The sequence below is a fragment of the Boleophthalmus pectinirostris genome, unplaced genomic scaffold (genome assembly GCF_026225935.1).
Source record: "Boleophthalmus pectinirostris isolate CB_2022bp ecotype Guang Dong unplaced genomic scaffold, ASM2622593v1 HiC_scaffold_12, whole genome shotgun sequence".
Classification (NCBI taxonomy): Eukaryota; Metazoa; Chordata; class Actinopteri; order Gobiiformes; family Gobiidae; genus Boleophthalmus; species Boleophthalmus pectinirostris.
The window spans coordinates 172,745-189,352 of NW_026571018.1; the positions used below are offsets into that span (position 1 = coordinate 172,745).

At 39.1% G+C, this 16,608-nt stretch overlaps 1 protein-coding gene across 5 annotated transcripts in view; it reads left to right on the forward strand.

Annotated features, from left to right (window-relative positions):
* The window catches only part of LOC110163960 (core histone macro-H2A.1), a 32,049-nt gene extending 16,990 nt beyond the window's left edge, over window positions 1–15,059 (forward strand). For 3 of the 5 annotated variants that reach the window (XM_055148311.1, XM_055148310.1, XM_055148312.1), the window contains exons 6-9: window positions 2,772–2,871; window positions 7,880–7,969; window positions 10,666–10,840; window positions 13,118–15,059. In XM_055148311.1, the coding sequence (XP_055004286.1) occupies window positions 2,772–2,871; window positions 7,880–7,969; window positions 10,666–10,840; window positions 13,118–13,283 (531 nt within the window). In that variant the 3' untranslated portion in view covers window positions 13,284–15,059. Of the gene's footprint in view, window positions 1–2,771; window positions 2,872–6,133; window positions 6,225–7,879; window positions 7,970–10,665; window positions 10,841–13,117 lie in introns of those variants that run through there. The other 2 variants (XM_055148313.1, XM_055148314.1) reach the window with 2 other exon arrangements.
* The last annotated feature ends 1,549 nt before the right edge of the window (window positions 15,060–16,608 follow it).

Sequence of the window (16,608 nt, forward strand, 5' to 3'; positions counted from 1 at the left end):
CCAACTGTAATCAAATACTGCATCTTCATCTCATGTGGAGTTTAATACTTTATTGGAAAAAAGTCTGAAAGAAGATGTTCTGAGGCGTGCTGTGAATGACTCAAGACTGATGCAATAAGTGATAAGGATCGCAGTGGAAAACCTCTCATTCAATACAGTTAACTTTAAAGCTTCAATGTGGAACTTTTTTGCTGGGTTAGGGTAGCTACCACCTGTCAGCATATTCTAGAATCTCTATAGTTTACAGGACCCATATTACGATATTTTCTGATCTATGTTGTAATATTGTTTCTTCATCACAAACATACTTGAAGTTGTGTTTTGTGTCATTCACACATGTTTAACATTCAAACCCTGCATATTTAGAGTTCTTATTTCAAACACAAAATACTCTGTTCCACCTTGTGAGGTCTTGTGGTAACACAGGAAGTGCTCCACTGTGTTCACTCCATACACCTTCACTCATTTCAGCCCTGAAATTGCCAATCTCTACTGAACTTAATATAAAAAAATAGCTGTTAACTAGAAAAATGCAGCTTCATGACATCACAAGGTGGAATAGAGCATTCAAGTAATAACCTAATAATAAAGGGTTACTTAAATGTGTGAATGAAACAAAACACAACTCCAGGTCTGTTTTTGAGGAGGGAACATTATAAAATGGCTAAAAGCTCACAAGAGTCCATGTTGTGTAATATAGGACCTTTAAACTGACCTTGGTTCATGCACACCACAATAGTATTTGCTTGAGTTAGAATTAAATATGCAACCCTCCCGTTGATAGACTAATGCTTAACCCACTACACCACTGCACTCAGCTCAACAACAATAACATCTGCATTGAGCGTAGCAGGAGTCAGACCCCCACGGGAAAAGTTAAGTAGTGCGCCTTTTAAATAACCCAACTGAGAGAAACTATTGGGTTTTATTTCAACTGTAGAAACACACAACTAGGAACAATTACAATCCTGCTTTACAAGACCTGCAAAATTAACCACAATCAGATTGAAGTTCCAATTTTACCTGAAGTACAATCATTTCCTCCACAAACAGCAACATCTTCAGTCTTTTTCTGCATAAAAACTGCTAAGCCTGTAGTTTAGAACCGTACAAACATCTGAAATGTGATTCTTGTTTTAGTTTGTTCAGATTTAACTCTGTACTCTTTAAAAATCTGAACAGAATCCTACTATTAAAACATAAATCACAAATTTGATCACAATCACAATGCAGAAAAATCACTATTGGACTGAGATAGATTTCACACACAAAGACAGTTTAGTGATATATTTTTTTGGTTCCTATTCTCTGAGCATATAACAGCTGGTGTGCTTTTTAATTGGAAAACACAATGTATTTTCTCCACTACTACTATTTTACTTTCTATTTTCTCTGTAGTAAAATGTAGATGCAGAGGTGGGTAATACTCAGATACATTTACTTGAGTAACTTTTTAAAGAAATTGTACTTTACTTTTAGCATATTTTTACTCCTACTTATATCATATTTTTATTGAAGTAACAGTACTCACTTACTCTCACTTACTCTTACATGAGTAAAAGTTGTGGTTCCTTTTCCCACTGTGAGTAAGTCTAAAGTGACAAAAGCTTAATGTGGACAATGCAATGTAATCCTATCCTTTGAAAATACCAGAAATTTGTGTATTATTTCCTTCAATTACACTAACTTTAAATTATAAATCAGATGTTGCAGTAACTCTTTAAGTTACTCTTGCTTAAGTAATTTCTTGGACCACTACTTTGTACTTTGAACTGAGTACATTTTCTTGCTACTCTACCCACCTCTGTGTAAATATGATTAAATGATTGATAATCAAATGTACTAACTCCTCCTGCTGAATTTGATTAGACCAAAAGGATACCTGGACTTCTATGTGGTTTCAAATTGAAATGTATGTCAAATGCCCTCCCTGTGTGTCACAGATGCCCTCCCTGTGTGTCAGATGTCCTTCCTGTGTTTCTATTCTGTGTAAAAGCTGTTGACCCTGTAGTTTAGACCTCTACAAACACGTTCTGAAATGCATGGGGATTTTTGGATTTGTTTAGCAGTTCAGATTTCAGTCTTCTCTCAGATCTGAATGCTCTTTGAACAGAATTCTACTTGTAAAACGTAAATGATTAATTTAATCACATTAAAAGTAGATATATTGTCAAAAAAGTGTGTGGATTGAATCTAAGGCTACAACCTAAATTTCTATCAAGCTGAAATCACTAATTGAAAGAGCAACGAGCAAATCACAACTGGCTGTAATTTGTGAAGTGCCATTGTTTTCCTCCATAAACAACAAACTCTACTGTAGTTTAGAGCTGCACAAACATGTTCTGAAATGTGACTCTTGTATTAGTTTGTCTGTTCATATTTCAAAGTCTTTGTCAATTCTTCTGGACATGTTTAAAATCTGAACTTTGAACAGAATACTCTAGTTCAAACAGAAATGTCAAGTCTAATGTCAATACTCGTCAGAAAAATCACAATGAGATATTTTCCCTAATTCTTTCAGCCCAAACTGGAATAGCATCTACCCTGAAACTCTTGCCAAGTCATTAGGAATTATAACTCAGCTTTTGAAATGGATGTAGTGAATTGTTCACAAAAATTCATTGACAGTAACTCTTACCAAAAGTGTCCTGAAGTCCCGGTATCCTTGTGTCCTGTGTGTGATTGTGTTTTAACCCCGGCTTGCTCTCTATGTCCTCGCGCATGTCTCCTCTCGCACTGTGCTCCCTGCTGGTGCTGCTTTTGCGCTGCAGCTGAACCTTATCCACAGTGAGGTCAGTAACCTGGCCGGTTTCGACGTGGAGGGCGTCATTAACCCCACCAACGCCGAACTCGAACTCAAGGACGATTTGGGTGAGACCAGAATCCACACACAGAGCTGAGGAGAGGGAATCTTACAGTGCTGATATGAGAGCTGCCACACGCCTGCTAGTGGTTAAAAATGACATTATAATCATGGCTGAACAAGGGAGTGCTGACCATTACTGGTCATATACTTATTTATTTGAATAGAATACAACAAATAGAATACAATAAATACAAAGATATTGATTTAACTGTAGCATGGTAGCCCAAAGCAGGAATCATAGTACTTATTAGCCTGATTCATCAGCTGGTTTCACTTTGTAGAAACCGTCTGACCTTAGATTTAATTCGCTCAACAGTAGGCGGGTACTTTTTTTTCATTTAACCAATCGCTGTTATTTTGTTTTGATGTATGTAATGGGCTAACTGGTATATTAAGCTTTTCCAAAATCCTGTTGGAAGAAGGGCAATAACGTTTTTCCCCTTGATGAAATTCACCAAACATTCAATTTGTTCCGGCTTTAAATCCTCGATCCCGGGAATCGTTAACAACACAGAATATATGGCTCTTTGCTGATTGGCTGGTGCCTGAACACACACTTCTGGGATTTTTTGCAAACGGTGTATTCTGATTCCTGACCTAGTCATTGGAGAGAAATGAAATTGAGTGAAGGCACTAGGGGGCACCAGACTGGCTAAGTGCTCATAGATGGAACATTTAAAGGGCCCATATTACAATATTTATAATAATATATCTATGTATCTTTCCTCTTCAAACACATATCTGGAGTTGTGTTTAACACACAAGTCCTGCATATATAGACTGATTTCTTCTTGAACTGAAAACACTCCAACTTGTGATATCATGTGGTAATATAGGAAGTGCTCCACTGTGTTTTTAAACTCCATACAGCCATACCTTCACTAGAATAATTTGGATTATTTCTCTGCTGAATTAAAGATAAAATGCTTAACTATTAACTTGAAAAGTACCACTACATGACATCACAAAGTGGAACAGCATTTTGACCATTGGAGATGTAGACAGATTAATAATAAATGGTTACTCAAATATTTGTGAATGAAACAAAACACAACTCCAAGTAAAGAAACTTTGTGTTTTTTTTCTAATAAGACAGCTTTGTAAAAAGCGAACTAGTTTATTTACACTATGCTTTTGTCAAATGTGTCAGCTGACAACTGTGAGGTGTCTCTGATCAGAAAAAACGTACCTATGGTTTTTGATGAGGTAACAACATTATAACACGGTTTAAATCTCACAAAAATCTATTTTGTTTCATGCATAGGATCTGTAAATAATATCATAGAGTTAGAGAGAGCAAATGCATTTATTACAAATTGTAGTCTTAGGTAGAGCTAGAAGTTACATTTATTTTCACGACACTACACACTAAATCAACTTTGTGTTTTAAATGCTTTGCCTACTGCAAACTAGGTACATTTGGAGTTCTGTGTTCAAAACCTGTGCTATGTGTGCACTGTCCCTAAATGCCACTGTGCTCTCAAGTGCTATGTGACATCACACAGGATTGCGCCAAGTCGCAAAGGAAGCAATATTTTTTCAGTTAGTCAGTTAGTTTATATAAACCACTGAATGACTGAAACAAGATTATAATATATATATAATAATTTTTATAGTGAGTATATCAAACTGCAAATGAGGTTTTAAATTATGGCCTTCACTTGTTCAGCCATATAACAAGAGAACAAAGAAATTATTTTCATTTAAATAGAAACTCATGGCACTGAAGGATTCTCTCCGAGCCTCAGATCTGCGTTCAGTCCAAGGCAGCGCCCCCTTTCAGTCACAATCCCAATTTACATCTGACACATGAGAAACTAAAGTTAAACTCGCACTTAAAAAAATATACATACAAATCACCCATTTTATGTGTGAAAAGTCTGATTATTATAACCACTTTTTGACTTGGTTAATGGTTCATATCTCAATCCCACTGTAGAAAGAATCTCTATAGTTTAAATTGAGCTGAAGGACAAGTCAGAATTCTCAGGTGGATTTGTGGATCAGAAATTTAGAGGTTTCTTTCTAAAACCGTGAATCTCCCATAGATTTATTTAGGCCCCTGTCCTCCATCTGAGTAAATCAAGTAAAAATCTGAAAGTAATATTTTTTATATAGTTTGTTAGAAGATTCATCATTTTTACCTAGTTTTAGAACCAGATGTTTTGTTGTGTTAAATTAAAATATGTGAAACTAAACATCACCCAATTGCTACAAAAATATCTAGAATTTGGCCAAACCTCCACTGAAAGATTGTTGCTTTGGATTTGAGTTTCAAATTTGTGTTGTAATTTGTACATAAAAGGGGTTTAAAAATCAGGACAGCACAATTTGATGAAACAATTTCTCAAAATTAGCCTAAAAATTTTTTCAATTAAAACTACATATTTTCACATTATGCTTATATTTGGTTCACTGCAAAGTTATTTTTATGTTAATCGGGCTCCTGTATAATTGTGCTATGTCCTTTGTAACCCCTTTTTGTCTCTTCTCTGCTTTCAGCTTCACTGCAAAAACTAATACAGAGTTAAATCGACTTGAATGTCAAACATGTGGCTCATTTAGATGAGTTTTCACTCACTCTGTAAGTTTATATAGCGATTCTTGGCAAGTTTTTCAGTAGTAAGAAATGATCAAAATGTCATCGACCAAATCATGTGGCTTCACACAAAGCTTAAAGGTACAGTGTGTAACTTTCTGGAGGTGGCACATCGCCTGCATGATTTCATGGAAACAAAGTGAAAACCATACTTCGGAGCTTTCTCCATTTGTGGAGATGCAAGCCCACTCACACAACGTTTTTCAGCGGAACAAACACTACCAAAATGAAAAAGACATGCCTTTTTTTTTTTTAGCTAAAATGTTACATACTATGGCTTTAATGGCTGAGGAAAGTGAGTTTACAATTTGCACTATTGACCCCCGCGACCACCATAAACACTGACACTCATACAAAACATTCATACTAGTGAAGTGTCTTGTCTAAAGACACAAGGATTGGAATTGTGCCTTGCTTTTTTGCTTGTAACTAAAACCAAATGGTGAAATCAAAACAAAAACAAAACATGTCTGTGTGTATGTCAGAGCTGATCGTTACAGCACACATTCTGAATTCAGGTCAGTTTTCCTCATGTTTTTGCAGTTCTCATCATCATAAGAAGCACTTCTCCCTCTCCTCTGTGCTTTGACCCCACACTGACCCCTGATCCCACTGTCTCATTTTGACCTCTCATTGACCTTCGTGTGTCCTTCATGTTGTTGCCATAGTTACAAGTTGTGAAAGCGGACATTTCCTGCGTGGACAGTGACGCGGTGATCCACCCCACAAACTCCTCCCTGTACACGGGAGGGGAAGTAGGTAAACGACTGGAAATAGAAGAACAATAAACATATACACAAATCAAATCTATGGGTCTGATTGTTCATGTGCAGTCCAACTTTGAACAAAACCACTTCCAGCCATGTTAAAGGTCCTATATTATGCAAAATTTACTCAGACTGAAATCATCCAAATGATTCTAGTGAAGGTGTATTGAATTTAAAAACACAGTGGAGCTCTTCGTGTATTACCAAATGACATCACAAGGAGGAGCAGCGTTTTCTGTCTGAGAGAAGAACTCAGCCTAAATGTGCAGTGTTTGTGTGTCAAACATCTGTGAATGAAACAAAACACAACTCCAGGTCTGTTTGTGATGAGGAAACATTACAGTATAACATTCATGTAGATCAGAAAACGGCATAATATGGGCCCTTTAAATCAAATAATTTAAAGGAGACATACTGTGCAAAATTGATCTTGTAACCTGTTGTATTTAGAGTTCATGTTTGAGTCGTCTTTATTCTCGTGTATTCAAAACGTCATTGCTCCGATCTATCCCTTTTTTCACCACCATCAGTACATGCCCACTGTGACATATTATTTTATTTGATTATTTACTTAATTGGTGATGCACATATAGCAGCGTCACACATTCTTTTCTTACAAAAAAACCCTGCTGCTTGATAACGTGATTTACAGCTGTGTTGACTTTTACAGTGACATCAGCTCCTATTGTTTCTTTTTATATGGATACTGCGATTTAAACTATCCAGATTCTAACATAATGATCCACGGGTGTCATAGATTATAACTAAAGCAGACACGAGCACAGTATGTCGTCTTTAAGGATATTGAAATGTGATATGATTCTGGTACACACAAAAAATTGCAAGATTTTTGGACTGAGACATGAACAATCTGGAAGTGACTTAATAAATATGATTTTTAAATTTGATCTATTCCCAAAGTGGGTAAGTTTGTATTTTGTTACAGTTTTGGGGCTCAGGGACTAATCCAGGGACTAAACTATACCAGGACTAGACCAGGGAGTAGACCAAAACTGAACTTTGACAGAAGAACTGGTCTTAGCAATAGCTAAGGCTAAACTAGGACGACAGTCAGGGCTAAACCAGGAAAAACCCAAGGGACTGGACCACGGACACAGACTTGGACTAAACTAGACCACTTTGTAAACTCAGATAAATTCAGTAAACTTATTAACTTAATGGAAACTGATTACATAAGAAGTTTTATGTTAAGTTACTGAAAAGTTTTAACATATCTCAATTTATAGTGTGTGTTTAAATGAAGAGATCTGAATTAGTGTACTGAATTAGTCGTCGTATCTTATTAGTTACTCAACTTAAAACACCTGAACTACTTTGCTTATAATTCTGTATTAGTTGTATTTATTTACTTTAATGTAATTTGTGTTTTATTTACTAGACCAGGACTAAACCAAGGCTAAACTAAACCAGGACTAAACCAGGGACTAAACCCGTAACTAACCCAGAGAGTAAACTAAAAATCATATACCTTGTCAAATGTACATTAATAGTGTTTTTGATCACTTGTGTGTTGTTTCTGATCTGATGCATGTCTCTCACCTCTTCTGTCCTGTTGCTCTGTGTTTTCTTTCTTAAATGTTTCAAATAAATTTAAGAGTATAAAAACTGGTCCTTCTGTTTTTGTAGGAACTGCACTGGAGAAGAAAGGAGGGAAAGAGTTCGCTGAAGCTGTGCTGGAGCTCAAGAAGAAGCACGGCCCCCTAGAGGTGGCTGGGGGTAATTGCAGGTTTCATGCATTTTAAAGGGCCTAGATAGGAGTAAACCGATACTTTGCAGTGACATGCAGGGGATGTTTGTCTATGGTGGAATGTTCAGCAGTTACCATAGTGACACAATGCAAACATTAGCAAGTACTCCAAAAAAAAAGTTTTTAAATAGTCTGAAAACTCAAGAAAAAACACAAAAAGCACATTTTCAGGAGCATGAGATAGTTCATTAAAAGAACAACTCAAATATACAGGGCTTTTAAACACGTGGGAATGAAGCAAACCACAATTCCAGGTCTGTTTGTGATGAGGAAACAACATTAGAACATAGATCAGAAAATTGTGTAATATGGATCCTTTTTTAACCCTAACCCATTTATTTTTTATTTTTTAAATTTTTTTTTACAAATTCAGCTGTTCAGAATCATAGTAAGCTCCTCATAAGAGGCTTTAATGTGCATCTGAGAGGTTTTTATGATTCACTAATTTTACTGTTTAATACCTGTTGTAAATATAAATTATAGTTTTACACAAATTGAGAAGCAATTTGTGAAGAAAGGTCAAAAAATATGTTGAAAATTACAGGAAGTAGAGAGTTTGATTTTAGAGGGTTCCATATTGATAACCAGGAGTGAAGATGGAAGGGGGGGGCAATGGGGTCTGTCGTCCCGGGCCCCAAAATTGGATTGGATTATAGGGGGGCCTATATGAGGCTTCTTGCCCTGGGCCCCTAAATTTCTGTCGATGGCAACATCTGATAACATCACACTGGAGAATTCTGTCGAATATTTCCACAAAATAAACATGTTTTCTTATATTTTAATTTGTCAAATATTTGTCATAATTTCTGTGTACGGTATTTTCCACACTATTAGGTGCTCTGGATTATAGGGCGCTGTCACTGAATGGTCTATTTTCAAACTTTTTTCACAAATAAACCGCGTGGGATTTTAAATGAAACCCAACAGTGTGATGGGTGAGTGGTTTTGTTTGTTTGTGGTGTTCACGGTGACTCGGGGCTTTGTTCAGTTGTGGCGTGGGAGGGTGCTGTCTGGGACCAACGGATTGTCGCCGTGTTCGCAGTGACTCAGTTGTTCAGTTGTGTCTAGAAGTGGCACATTGTGCTTGCTTTTTCGGTTCGTTCCTCCATTCTGTTCCTCGTCGGTGTGGAGTGATGAGTGTGCCTGTGGGTGTGTTTCGCTGTGCAGTCGCTGTCTGCTCCATGTGTGTTTGTGTGCGCTCCGGGTGGTGCGGCTTTGTAGTTTACTGAAGTCGTGCTGGGACGCCCGAGTGGATCTGTGTATGGGGGCTCTGGATTGCGGGGTGCGCAGTCGTTTTTTGATGGGGTTCATTTAGTAGTTTTGACCCACATGGTACCACTTGGTTGCAAACAGTTATGGAATTCCCTAGTGTGAACTCATAAACCAGGAAGTAAAATTTTGAAACCTAAAAAGTTCCTAAATTGGGAGAAAAAAGTCAAATGTTTAGTCAGTTTTTAAATTCTGATGATGTAAAGTGCGTTTTCGTGATATGCGTAGTCCAGCCTGTCTGGGGACTTTAAACTGTTCCAGAGCAGCGTGTGTATCACTCCTAATGAGCACTTCACACCTCCTCTGCTCCATCATCAGCTTCCTCCTCAAACATCTGGAAACCTACTTGCCTTAAGACTTCTCTCACTTTTGTGTCGGATAATGAAGTGGAGCGGCACATCTCTTCTCTTCACAGCACTCTCCTCTCTTCTCTGGCAGGATTTCTGATGGTGCCGATTTGAGTTTGATGGAGGCTAAAGCGTTTGCATTTGAACTGCAAAATCTGATGTTTAATTCTCCAGACATTTTGTAGATTTGGAGAAGTGATTTTTGAGCCGACGATGCTGTAATCTTTAAGTCAATCTGAAGTGGAATCCACAAAGGGGATAATGTGACGCTTACATTATTATGAGCTAAAAACATCCAGACATTTGTGGCATGTTTTTGATTTGGGATTATGAAGAGTCCAAAACCTCCACATGCTTTGGTCTTTAGTTTTGTGTATGTTTTTTTTAAAGAGGAGGTATTTTGCAAAATTGACCTATTGGACTTTCTAACATGATATAACACTACTGTTCCCTCATCAAAAACACACCTGGAGAGGTTGTGTCATCCCTGCATGTTTGAGTAATCTGGCGATCTCTCCTGGATCCTATTCAAACCCTCCTTACAGTTAGTAGAACAATCTTATACAAGGCTCCGCCCACAAGTCTATGTTACCCATGCTCCCACATGACAGTTCTGCATAAGTGTAAAAAACATGATAACAACGCGACAGGTGAGACCACTAATATGCAGTTGGAGCATAACAACCCATAATGATGTTGGGGAGTGAACAGAGGCAGGTCAGTTTCACTCTAAAACTTCTTCGTTGGGGGCTGGAGTTAAGTCAAACCCAGATTAGGATAAAATCTAGAATTTAAAAGCAGGATACAAAACAATACTCTGCAACTCTACAAACCTGAAGTGATGTGCAGCAGCTTCATTAGCGGGACGCACGTGTTGTGGTGGTGCTCTGAAGGTGGAGTGACTTTACTCAAAAATGCAAGTGAACATTTTTAAACATGTTAATGTGTTCTTTTTCGGCGACTATACAGTAGCATTTTCAAAACAATGAAAGGTAACATTTATGATCTAAATATGTTATCTCTCTCTCTGCCTCTCTCTCCCACTGTAGCGGTGCTGACGTCGGGCTTCGGGCTCCCTGCAAAATACGTGATCCACTGCCACAGTCCAGGCTGGGGCTCAGACAAGTGTGAGGAGCTTCTGGACAAAACCGTCAGGAACTGTTTGGCTTTAGCCGACGAGAAGAAACTCAAGTCTGTGGCCTTCCCCTCCATCGGCAGCGGGCGGTGAGATACACGTTTTTACATCACACAGAAGAGGGATGGGACAAGTCGGGATGTAAGTCGACTAAAATTCTTGGTGAACTAAAGACATGTCCTGACCAGTTAATCAACTACAACCCAGAGGGCGAGATCTCGTGTCACAAGAGCAATTTTCCACTAGATTGTGCACACATGAGGTTGCGTTTGGATATATCTTTATGTAAGGATCAAAATTGTGAACAGAAAAACCACTACATTTATGATAAATTCTGTCAAAATGTCATTTTGTCTCGCTGGTGTGTTCTGTCTTGTCCCATCTCTAATGCAGAAAAATGAAGTGTGATTAAACAGATGCACTTAAGCCCTCCGCACGGCTTTTCTCCATAAATATCTATACACATGATACAAAACAATACTTCAGAAATGGACAAACCTGATGCGATGTTTCATTAGTGGGATGCACGCTGACTATGTTGTGATGTCACACTAAGGCAGTGCTTCTCAAATAGTGGGGCGCGCCCCCCTGGGGTCTTAAGGGCCGTTCACACCAAAGCGTCAAAAAAACGCATTGACGCCTCTATTTGGAGCCTTTGCATTTGAGTTTAGACGCCCCCGACGCGCATCTTTGACGCCGTGGACGAACGGGACAAAAATACTTGACGCGCGTCCGTTGCCCTGGAAACAAGAGCCCGGTCCCGCTCTTTTCCCGAAACAATGTCAGACCAGACTGAGAGAGTGTTTTTATGACATAAAACATCAAAGGAGGAGATCGGGTCGACGACTGGGGCGTATATATATTTATACTCCGCTAATGACACTGGATCAGTCCCGGTCTAGTCCTGGTCTAATACCGGTCTGGTCCTGGTCTAATCACGGTCTAGTCCCGGTCTAGTCCTGGTCTAGTCCCGGTCTAGTCCCGGTCAGGTCCCGGTCTAGTCCCGGTCTAGTCCTGGTCTAATCACGGTCTAGTCCCGGTCTAGTCCTTGTTTAGTCTCGGTCTAGTCTCGGTCTAGTCCTGGTTTGGTCCTGGTCCGGTCCTGGTGTATTCCTCGCGATCGGCTCGGTGATTGTGGCGTATATATTTATTCTCCGCTCATGTTTGTGGTTCTCGTTCTGGTTCTCGGGTCTTGCTTCCTGATAATAACGTCGCTGCGTCTCTGGATACTCGTCCCTGATTGGTTGACGCGGCGCGTCTGACGCGAAAAGTTCAGCATTTTCAACTTCTTGACGCTGACGCCTTGGACGCGCGTCTTGGCCGCTGACGCCAAAACGCTGAAGACGCGCTGCGCTGACGCCAGATTCGCGCCGCGCCGCGCTGACGCCGAAAACGCGCCGCAAAAACGCAGGACGCTCTAGTCGCGCGTCCACATAGACTTTACATAGAAAGTGGACGCTTTGACGCTTTGGTCTGAACGGGCCTTTAGAATAAAGTGCAATTGCACTTCCACTACATTAGGGGGCAGTGGCGCTCTCATTGGCAGAGTGTGCGCAGGGAGCATTCGCTCGGTGGTGCAGGAGTTTTGTTTGCACTGAGTATGCGCGCTTTGCACACAGCACAGAGTTTGAGTATGAAGTGTAGACACGAAGTGTAGCAGACCCTCAAGTGACACCATGAAAAAATATTTAACAGGGATGAGAAGACAGACGGAGAGAGACGGAGATAAAGAGACAAACGAAAATCTCCCGAAAGTTAAGATGAGGAAATATGACGAAGTGTATGTAGCGCTTGGCTTCACTGTGACTACGGTGGGAGACGAGGAAAGACCGGTGTGCTTACTGTGTCTAAAAATGTTGGCAGCCGACAGCATGAAGCCCAATAAATTAAGGCGTCACTTAAATACATTACACCCCAATCACTCTGATAAGCCGCTTGAGATTTTTCAGCGAAAACGTGCCGAATATTGCCGACAATCATCCCGCTTTGTGACTGCTACTTCAGTAAACCAGCGAGCGTTGTTGGCGTCATATAAGGTGGCAGTGTTACGCACAGGTGTACTTATAACAATTTTATAGACAAATGATACTATCTATAGTCACGCGGGGGGGGGGGGGGGGGGCATGCTCTTTTTCGGAAGCCTTAATTTATAAGCATGTTTGAGAGACCATTACTTCATAAAAAATAGAGCTAGGAAGCAGAAAATTTGTATTATTGTAGATTCTTGGTCATAGATTCTGTACCACCTGATCTGATTCTGTCTAAAACCTTCAGGTGTGTTTTTGATGACTGTGGAAAGTCCAAAAAGTTGATTTTGAGAGAGAATACCCTTCTATAATAAAGATATTTTTTTCTTTTTTCCCCAGGAACGGTTTCCCAAAGCAGACAGCAGCGCAGCTCATCCTGAAGGCCATCTCCAGTTACTTTGTGGCGACGATGTCTTCCACCATCAAAACGGTTTACTTCGTCCTGTTCGACAGCGAGAGCATCGGCATCTACGTTCAGGAGATGGCCAAGCTGGAGACCAGCTAAGGCTAACGCTAGTGGCTAACAGCTAACGGCTAAAGCTAATGAGGTCCTCTGTACATGAAGAATCTTTCTAAGGCCGGGAATTGTTTTGCATTATTGTTTGTATTTTCTAGTTTTTAATTTCTTATTTCTAGTTTAAAATGTGCTGTTCAATCGGCGGTATTTTATGACAAACAGTGCATACATTAAACCTAAAAAAAAGACATAATTTCAAAGATAATTTTAGGATCAAGAGATGGTTACTCCTCCATTTCCTGGGCTTCATGTGAAGTCCCTGATACGGGTTTGTGCATGAAGACGGTTTCTTTTCAGTTTGTCACTAACAGACATGTTCGGTATGGTTCATGTTCTTTTGGGAGCATCTCTGTCGCTGGTACTGTAAACTCAGATGGTAATGATGTAACAAAATTAAGTTTAAATTAACAAAATTCATAAATAATTTTCAGTTTTTGTGTCGTGTTCTGAAAATTTCATGTTATTTTTGCCTTTTATTTAAACAGGCAAAACCAGCACTGCAGAGATTTCAAATTTCACTTAATTAAATAGAATAATAGAACAATAGAATGATCAAATGATGTTTTATACATACAGTATACCTTTGGATATTAAGTTGCTGCAAAAAAATAGTCACACTGTGATTTGGTAGGTTTTTACGCCAGATGCCCTCCCTTTCCCAGCCAGCTCCATATTGTGAAGTAGGCATAAAGCAGGAATTGTCATGGGGACAGTGAGGTTTGAACCAGCAACCGTCTCATTTGAGGGTGAATGCTTAGCCCACTCCATCACCGTTGCCAGGCTAAATACAAACATTGAAAGGCAAGCTGTAAAACATATAGTGGTCTTTGAAGTATTTCAGAAACTTCTATCAACTCTCAACTCTCCATCTGCCCTTCTTCTCTGCTCCACCTGACCCTCTACTCTGCTCCTCTGCTCCATCTGACCCTCTCCTCTGCTCCATCTGACCCTCTCCTCTGCTCCATCTGACCCTCTCCTCTGCTCCATCTGACCCTCTACTCTGCTCCACTGCTCCATCTGACCCTTCTTCTCTGCTCCATCTGACCGTCTTCTCCTCCTCTGCTCCATCTGACCCTCTCCTTTATTCCATCTCCCCCTCTCCACTTCATCCTCTGACCCTCTCCTCTGCTCCATCTTGTTCCCTAACCCTAACAGCGTGTCAACTTTAACCGTTGTGTTAGTTATTCATACAATCCCTTTAATTATCATAAGATGAATTACAAATCCATAATCATGTGATACTTAGAGATTTGAGGCCTCTGCAGTGCTCATCAGTTCTATTGTGTGTTTGTATGTGTTATATTGATGGAGTACTTGTGAAATATTATGGTAAAAAAAAATATTGGACTGTAGATTTTTACTTTGATTTTCATGACGATCTTTTAAAAAGCAGAAAGAAAAAACCTGATTCAGAAGATTCTGTGTTTCTGTCTTTGTTCGACCTCATTGCACTTGTAGCTGCTTTAGATTTTCATTTTTTTTTTTCCACTATTCACCTCTAGATGGCGCTATATAGTTGACAATTGGACTGGCTCCTCCATGTTTTTTCCTGCAGCAGATTTGAGTTGGGATTGAATCGGGACTCTAAACAATCTGAACATGGACTGCGCTATTTCCGCTGCATTTTGGACTTTTCCGAATGACCTTTTCTTATGTAAAAAAAAAAACAAAAACAGAAATGTAAAATGCTTTCTAATGAATCACAATTGAAGACTGTAACAAAAGCTCTGTACACTCCAGTAATAAAAACATATTAAAAACTCACTGTATTTTCATGATTTTGGCTCCGGATTTAGAATTCATTTAGACTAAATTTGGCATCAGGATTTTCATTTTGGCACGTTCACTTTTGCAAGCTAAATTATATTTTTGTCAAACATATCATGTCAACAATGAAACTATAATAACAACTACAGTGCTTTGTTCATATGCACACCAAAATGAGACTTTTTTTTAGGATCTTATACTTTTCTGATCCATGTTATAACGTAGTTTCCTCGCCAAAACAGAGTTGTGTTTTGTTTCATTCACACATGTTTAATGTGGCTTAAACCTCACCAGAGTTCATTTTGCATAATATGGGACTTTTAAGTGACAATGTAAACCACATTATCTGATGTGAGTGATTATTTAAAGGGCCCATATTATGCTCTTTCTGATTTGTTAACACACAAACCCTGCAGATTTAGGCTGAGTTCTCTCACACTTAATGACATCACAAGGTGGATCAGAGCATTTTGAGCTTTGGGGATGCAGATAGACTAATAATAAAGGTTTACTTAATGTGTGAATGAAACAAAACAACTCCAGGTTTGTTTTTGACAAGGTAACAACATTCTAAGATGGCTTAAAGCTCACCAGAGTCCATTTTGAGTAATTTAGCTACTATGTTGACAAGTTAATCTCTCAACTAATCTCATCAACATTCTCTGGGGGTGTGATGCTAACTGGAGGTTCTAGTCAGTCTGAAGCTGTTATTCAAGTTAGACTTTAATCTGATCTTTGTTTTAACACAATCTGACCAGAAAGAACTGGTTTAGAAAGAACTACAAACTCAAACACCTGAAACAGAACCAGGGTCCTGAAATGTGTGGTTTAAATCCATTTTCAAACCATCATAAAACTTTTTTGACAGTGATTGCTATGTGTACATTGTGTCACCATGTGAACAGCAACAGCAACATTCTACTATAGACATACATGTAGAACACCCCAAGTTTATGTCAAATCATTATTCTACATCTATACTATTGTTTCTTATGGCCTCTGTCTATAATCCCAGGAAATAGTGATGACTCTCCATCTCCCCCCTTCTCTTTATTCATTTCTCTCTCCTCTTCCTCATTCACTCATTCCCCTCTCTGTTTCCTCTCTATCCTCCCCTTCTCTCTCCCTCCATCCCTCTCTTCCTATATACGCTGCCCTCTTCTCTCTCCTCCTCCTTGCATCCCTCATCTCTTCCCTAATCCCCTAAACTTGAAGTGTGTGCTGTTCTCAGATGAAGTTTTGATTCTTCGCTCTAGAGTCTTTGTGTTGGCAGAAAGAATAAGAAGAAAAACAAAACAGTGATAGAACAGAGCAAACTCAGAGAACGTTCATGTGCAAAGGAGGTCAGACTACGGGTCAGATTCATTTTCAAAAAGTTTGAAAGATCTAGGCTACGCTATACATGATAACTAATGACCGCAAAAGCTATAAGTATATGTAAGATCTGTTTATGAAACTTTTTAAACCACTACATTTCAAACATTTCACTTAACCCTTATATTGTGTTAGGGTCAAAATTGACCCGTTTTCAAGTTTAGGTATGTAA